Source organism: Aureobasidium namibiae (assembly GCF_000721765.1).
Source record: "Aureobasidium namibiae CBS 147.97 unplaced genomic scaffold scaffold_13, whole genome shotgun sequence".
Taxonomy (NCBI): Eukaryota; Fungi; Ascomycota; class Dothideomycetes; order Dothideales; family Saccotheciaceae; genus Aureobasidium; species Aureobasidium namibiae.
Genome location: NW_013581196.1, coordinates 129,961 through 136,401, shown reverse-complemented (window position 1 = coordinate 136,401; position 6,441 = coordinate 129,961). Strand labels below are relative to the sequence as shown.

The window sequence follows — 6,441 nt, the reverse complement described above, 5'->3', positions numbered from 1 at the left end:
TGTCTGGCATTATCTTCTTGTCTGGCATTATCTTCTTGTCTGGCATTATCTTCTTGTCTGGCATTATCTTCTTGTCTGGCATTATCTTCTTGTCTAGTGAGGGCTTCTTGTCCGGTACAGGTATCTTCTTATCCGGCCGTGCTGTGTTCTTGATCTTGTTGTCTGGCGATGGTCTCTTCTTGAAAAGGTTCTTGATGATTGACTTCAACGAGGGCTTGGAAGACTCTGGCTTCTTGTTCGGAGGTTTCTTCTTGTCGGAGTTCTTGTCAGGACCTTTGATAGACCGCGGCTTGCTGTCGGGCTTGTCAGGCTTCTTCTCGGGCCTTGAGATGGCTGGCAGCTTCTTCTCAGGATGATTGGCTGGCGCTGGCTTCTTCTCAGGCTTCTTGGATAACGGAGGCGGTTTAGTTGGCTTCTTGGTTGGAGACTTCTTGGTTTGAGTCTTCTTGACTGGCGACTTTTTGACCGGCGGTTTCTTGACAAGAGGCTTTTTGCTTGGGACTTTTCTGGCTGGTGCCTTCTTGATTGGTGCCTTCTTGATTGGTGCCTTCTTGGCGGGAGTCTTCTTGACTGGGGCTCTCTTGACCGGAGCTTTCTTGACCGGAGACTTTTTGGTCGGAAGCTTCTTGGCTGGCGGTTTCTTCGAGGAAGGTTTCTTGACTGACGGTTTCTTCAAGGGAGGTTTCTTGGCTGGGACCTTTTTGACTTGTGCCTTCTTTGCAGGTGGCTTCTTCGGCGGCGGATGCTTCTTCACAGGCGGTTTTGGCTTCTTGGAAGGGGACTTCTTCACAGGTGATTTCTTGATGGGCTTCTTGTTGGGTAGCCTCACTCCCTTCTTGCCGGGCTTTTTGACGGGTTTCTTGACAAGCGGCTTCGGCTTTTTGGTAGGCTTTTTGACAGGCTTTTTAGCAGGTTTCTTTGCCGGTTTCTTGGGAGGCATTCGGCGTGCTTGCCTGTATTGATGGTGACCTTAGGATGGGATTAATGAATAGCGGAGCGATGTGCGAGGGTGCGAAAATGCGGAATTTGGTGGTATCAAGGCGATAAAGCTCATCGGACGAGATGACGAATCCCTGACACTGCTGACGAGGAAGGAGCGACGACACTCGTCCGAGGCCGCAACTTCCCATACTCGAATCGCACTTTTGTAGTCGTCATCCGTCACATGAAACATCTCGTCCAGCAGACTTTTCTTGAAATGCCGGGACCTGCCACGACTAGCATGCCACAACACTGCTTCCGAGACGTGATTGAGGATCCTACTCTTTGGAACTTTCTGCAACCTGCAGCAAGCTCAGGACGTAATTCTCAAGAAGCCAAAAGTAAGGTTAACCAACAACCCACTGAGCACAGAAATTTGCATGCGCCTCGTCCAAACGCCTTCCTCGCGCATCAACCAACACGCAGCTGCGATGGGCCAAAAGAAGCCCATGAGATTGCCCCAAAGCATATCCTCAAGTCCGCCCTCTTCGTCCGATCCTGTTGCTCCACCGTTTGCAGCATTTGTAGGATCGTTCTCGAGCCATCTTTCTTCGAGCGATCGAAGTTCATCTCCTGTTGGCATGGTGTCCGGGGTGTGGGTGTGTGCTTGGATGGCCATGAATTGTGCGCGGAGGTTGGCTACATCGCCAGGGGAGAAGCCAGCAGTAAGGAGGCGGTCGAATCCGCGAGGAGCAGGTGTGGAGGAGGTGATTGTAGCATCTTGACTTTGTGCTGGAGCACTCTGAACTTGAGCATCGGTCAAGAGTGCCTTGTCGGCAGTCTCAGCGGCCTCTGCTTCGGAAGTAAGGTCTTCTGGACTGAGTTCGTCGCCGATTGAGCAGTGAATGTAGACCCTAGACACTGTGCTCTCTGCAGGTTCCTTGCCCTTGGCCTTGACTTTTGTTCCAGCTGAGTCTTGTTTCGCGCGAGGAGGTGGTGGAGGGATATTGATGCACTTCGAGAGTGCCGTCGCATCGGGGAGCACTTTTCCCGCAGAGATGAGGCGTAGGCGATTTGCAGAGTACGAGGCAGGCAATTGTGATCTGATCTGTTGCCGCAGACCCAAAGGTGTAGTAAGTCTCGCGGAAGGTATCCTTATCACGACATCTGGAATAGCAGCGGTGAATCGAATGACCAGATCGACTGGCTGGTCGTAGGACGTCTTGCTCATCGTGTCGCCTGGAATATACGATATGAATGTTCGGCTTCGGTCGTATCTACAGCATATTTTGCGCGTCACAGCGACGCATGTGTCTATCTCTCTAGCATGGTCGAAGGTGAGGATGGTGTGAATATCTCTGCGACAAGATGTTTGTTGCGGTACGCATTGAGGACATCTCGGCCATGTCTTAACTCCGAAAGCTAAACGTCATCAAAATCACGACGTGCCTCATCGTAACGAGAACCTCAGTTTGGACATACAAAGAAACATCCTTTAAATACTCCTTATACAGATCCTCAAGATGCCGATCGTACACATTGTCTTGTTCAAATTCAAGGAAGGCACCGATCCGACGGTGGTTAAGGATGTAAGTGGAGCTTCGTCGATAGTCATTGTTCGTTGATCGCTGACACCAACACTCTCAAGATATGCGATCGTATGATTGGACTCAAGAACACTTGCATCCATCCCGATACACAGAAGCCGTACATGCGCTCATACGGAGGAGGAAAGAACAACAGCCCAGAGAATGCTGCAGTGAGTGATGTTTTTGATCAGACCAGGGTTACTCTGCTAACCAAAACAGCATGGCCTCCAGTATGGGTTTGTCTCAGAGTTTGACTCGGAGACCGACAGAGACTACTACTTGAACAAGGACCCATCTCATCTCAAGTTTGTAGAAGACGTGGGCAAGATTGTCGACATGGCTACCGTGTTTGATTACGAGCCCGGTGTACTGTGAGGGGCCTCGATGAAGATGTAGTCATGGACATGAATGCCAAGTAGCGATGATTCAAATACCGCAAATCGAACGAACAGTACAGTCAAGCCAAAGAGTGTCAGCAGTCCAGTGATGGTAAATAGAGCAAAATGATATGTCGAACCTCCAAGCGGAGACAACAATGTGTGTGCTTGTTGGCCACGGCGTTTGCAACAGGACATTGCTCGGGCATGCCAAGACCGACATCCAGAAATCGCAATGGACTTTTGGATGGGCAATTGCAGACAACGACTGGTTCGCGCATTTTCTTTGGGCCAAACAACTTCGAGGCCCGATTATACAGATTGATCACTGTCTTCGAACCAACACACATTGCCACCGCCACAATGTTCGCCTCTCTCCGGCCTCAGTGCCTCCACGCAGCGCCCGCCGCCCGTACCTTCACAACCAGCGCAAGCCTCGCCTGGAAATCACACAAGAACGCACTCGCCGAAGTGCACGCCAACGTACCGCCATACCCACACGGACCCGCACGATGGTTCAAGCAATCCGACAAGGGTCTCTACGGCGGCCAGCGCATCCAATTCGGCAACAACGTATCACGCAAGACCGAGATCAAGACACGAAGGAGCTGGTACCCCAACATCAAGCGCAAGGCTCTTTTCTCAAAGGCTTTGAACCGTCGCATTCGTGTTCGCGTTAGCACCAGAGTTATGCGCACGATCGACAAGGTTGGAGGATTGGACGAGTATCTGCTGGGAGACAAGTCGGCACGCATCAAGGCGCTGGGTATGGAGGGCTGGAGGCTGCGTTGCATGATCATGGCGACAAAGACTGTACAGAACCGCTTCAACGAGCAGAGACGTGCGCTGGGTCTGCCCGAGGTGGACTACGAACTCTTGGCCACGGAGCTGAATCAGCTACCCGACGAATTGCTCGACGCCGAGATGTCAGGAGAGCCTCTCGAGTTTGGAGTTGAGGAGGATCAAGGAGAAGAGTTTGAATCTGTCGATGTTCTCGGTGCTGAAGCAGCAGCAGAAACTAGCAGACCAGAGCAGTTCCAGCAAAGGGTGGATGAGGCCCTGTCCAAGAACTGGGAGCAAGCAAGGTAGAGAGGATGTCATGGGCATCGGTATTTCTTTTCATGTACATTAGGGTTGGAGCAAAAGATTGTACAATTTGATCGTTCTGGGATCGATAATCTCAACATAAGACAAGATGGCCACAAGATCAGACGTGTATGGTGTCTCTTGGGAACGAACCTGATGTGTGCTCAGTCGAAACAATCAGGTCCAAGCTACAATGCATGAATCGACGGAGAATATCATTTACCTATGTAATCGGACAGGGTGGCTGCGGAGAAGGAGTTGGCAATGCGGAACAAACAGCTCGGCCAAGCTCACAGCCCATGACGCGCGGTGATTGGCAAGGAGAGAGTCAACAATTTCTCGACAAAGACGAAACAAACGACTGGACGGCGAGTCACACCAGACGACGCATGACTTGACACGCATTGAACGATCCGTCCTGCTCATCATGGCACCACGCACATACAACCCATGCTCCTACCTGCCACGGCGGCTGCAGATAGTGACCAGCCTGGCGCTATTTGTCCTTTTCTGCATAGCCCTATTCGGCCAATCCACCGTCGACGTGCCCTATCGCGATCAAGTCAATCAAGGCGCGCGAAAAGTCTCGTCATACCTACCCAAGACACCGAGTCTCCCCCAAGGCCTGAACATTTTTAAATCGCCGGCACATTCACCACCTCCCGAGCAGGCCAACAGCACCAGCGGCGAGGCACGATGGTTCTCCGACTGGAAGTGGATGAATCCCTTCTCGTCTTCCATCACCCTCGACGAGAACAGGGCGGTGCTACCCCCTCTAGCAAAAAGACCACCCGTCTATACATACTTTGACGCCGAATGGTACAAAGACGAGACGTCGCTCGAGTCTGTCCACCACCTTCTGCTGATCTGGAGACGCGCGTGGTGGGCTCAAGGCTTCAAGCCTGTTGTTCTAGGTCGCCCTGAAGCCATGAACAACCCTCTGTACGCAAAAATGGCCACTTTGCAGCTGGAAGATGACCTTAAGACGGACGTCATGCGCTGGCTCGCATGGGGCAACATGGGCACTGGTGTCATGGCAAACTACGTCGCATTACCTATGGCCCCGCATGACGATCCTCTGCTTGCTTACTTGCGCCGTGGTGAATATCCCCAGCTCACGCGATACGACGGTCTGGAGAGTGGTCTGTTCGACGGTCCTAAAGATCAGATCAACAAGGCCATTGAACAAGTCCTCAGTGCCAAGAAGCCCATCAAGGCCAAGTCGGTCATCGAAATGCTAGACAAGGATACCATCCACGTCGATAACAACCAGAAAGCCATCGCCTTCTACTCGAGCAAGAACATCGCCAAATACTACAAGCCCATTGCTGAGAAGCTGGCATCCGACGACAAGGAAGTGAGCCGTGAAGGCCTGCGTCTGCTACCTCAGCTCATCATTTCGCATCTACACACGACTTGGCAGAACTCGTTCAGCAGCGGCATCGCCGTCTTGAAGCCCCTACCAGATCACATGTTCACCCTGGTCAAACCGGCCATCGAGCTTGCTCGCAACCTGTCCCAATGCACGGAATCACCACAGCCTGCTTCTTGCCCACCAAATCGCGAGAAGTGTGTTCCCTGCGTAAGCAGCCACCCACTACTTATCAGTCAGCCCAAGATGTTCCGCAACACTTCGGATCTCTTCACCATCGGCACTGTGCCTCATCCCTACACCATGACATCTCTGCAACATCAAACAGATTCCTTGACCATCCGCTTCATCCGCCGCACAACAAAACGCGACGAATGGCTACTAGCCGCAACCAAAGAGTTCTTGGGTACCGGCATGAGCAGTTTCGCCCGCATCCCTCACATCAAAGATGCAGTTGCCTCCGACTACGGAAGCGCGCGTTCCCTGTGGCTCACGCCCGACAACCTTGCCGAGGAAAACAACGCCCAACTGCATCGCGATCTCGCTTGGTCGCTAGGCTTCCCCGTGCCTACCCTCGAATCCACACTCGACAACGGCCGCTCAGAAACACCCGTGCCAGGCCCTGAACGTCGTCCCCCTGCCCCCAAACCCGAGGGTAAGATCCCCGATCCAGTTGAACTTGTGCACGAAGGCACACTGCTCGAAAAAGCAAGATTGGTGCTCAAGAGCAAAGGTCCCCGCAACAGCATTCCCATCAGAGATGCAGTGGAAGCTTGGAACCTGGCGGACACCGAGGTGTGGAGATTTGTGCGTGCTTGGAATGCCAGAAGGACTGTTGAGAGGAGAAAGTGGGAGGATGAGGAAAAAGCCTATGCGGGCACTGAAGGCAGCAAAGGTAGTTGGAGTCGTTGGTTCGACAGAGATTGATATGACCAGAGCACATGTAGCGTTTTTAGCAGATTGTAGTTTTCTGGGTATGTTTTGGCTTTCTATAGATTTTTCTTTTTTTTCTTTGGTCCCCTTTGCCTGTGCCTCTCTGAGCGCAACGTTTGCATGGACGAATATGTTCAGTTTCAGCCTTGATGATCCAATACCT

General features: G+C 52.2%; 5 protein-coding genes across 5 annotated transcripts; 3 read left to right on the top strand and 2 right to left on the bottom strand.

The window, feature by feature from the left end:
- Window positions 1-9: 9 nt before the first annotated feature.
- On the bottom strand, window positions 10-940 carry M436DRAFT_83544 (uncharacterized protein; the record flags this gene model as incomplete). Its single annotated transcript, XM_013570188.1, has 2 exons — window positions 10-21; window positions 119-940. 2 exons carry the CDS (start codon window positions 938-940, stop codon window positions 10-12), a joined length of 834 nt encoding a protein of 277 aa, XP_013425642.1.
- Window positions 941-1,294: 354 nt separating this feature from the next.
- On the bottom strand, window positions 1,295-2,152 carry M436DRAFT_83543 (uncharacterized protein; the record flags this gene model as incomplete). The annotated part of the gene is made up of 1 exon (XM_013570187.1): window positions 1,295-2,152. One exon carries the CDS (start codon window positions 2,150-2,152, stop codon window positions 1,295-1,297), a length of 858 nt encoding a protein of 285 aa, XP_013425641.1.
- Window positions 2,153-2,444: 292 nt separating this feature from the next.
- On the top strand, window positions 2,445-2,885 carry M436DRAFT_74335 (uncharacterized protein; the record flags this gene model as incomplete). Its single annotated transcript, XM_013570186.1, has 3 exons — window positions 2,445-2,510; window positions 2,570-2,680; window positions 2,730-2,885. 3 exons carry the CDS (start codon window positions 2,445-2,447, stop codon window positions 2,883-2,885), a joined length of 333 nt encoding a protein of 110 aa, XP_013425640.1.
- A 413-nt stretch (window positions 2,886-3,298) lies between these two features.
- M436DRAFT_11956 (uncharacterized protein) lies at window positions 3,299-3,745 on the top strand (the record flags this gene model as incomplete). Its single annotated transcript, XM_013569927.1, has 1 exon — window positions 3,299-3,745. A coding segment is annotated over one exon (447 nt), but the record flags the coding sequence as incomplete, so codon positions are not given.
- A 655-nt stretch (window positions 3,746-4,400) lies between these two features.
- M436DRAFT_51507 (uncharacterized protein) lies at window positions 4,401-6,272 on the top strand (the record flags this gene model as incomplete). The annotated part of the gene is made up of 1 exon (XM_013570070.1): window positions 4,401-6,272. One exon carries the CDS (start codon window positions 4,401-4,403, stop codon window positions 6,270-6,272), a length of 1,872 nt encoding a protein of 623 aa, XP_013425524.1.
- Between the last annotated feature and the right edge of the window lie 169 nt (window positions 6,273-6,441).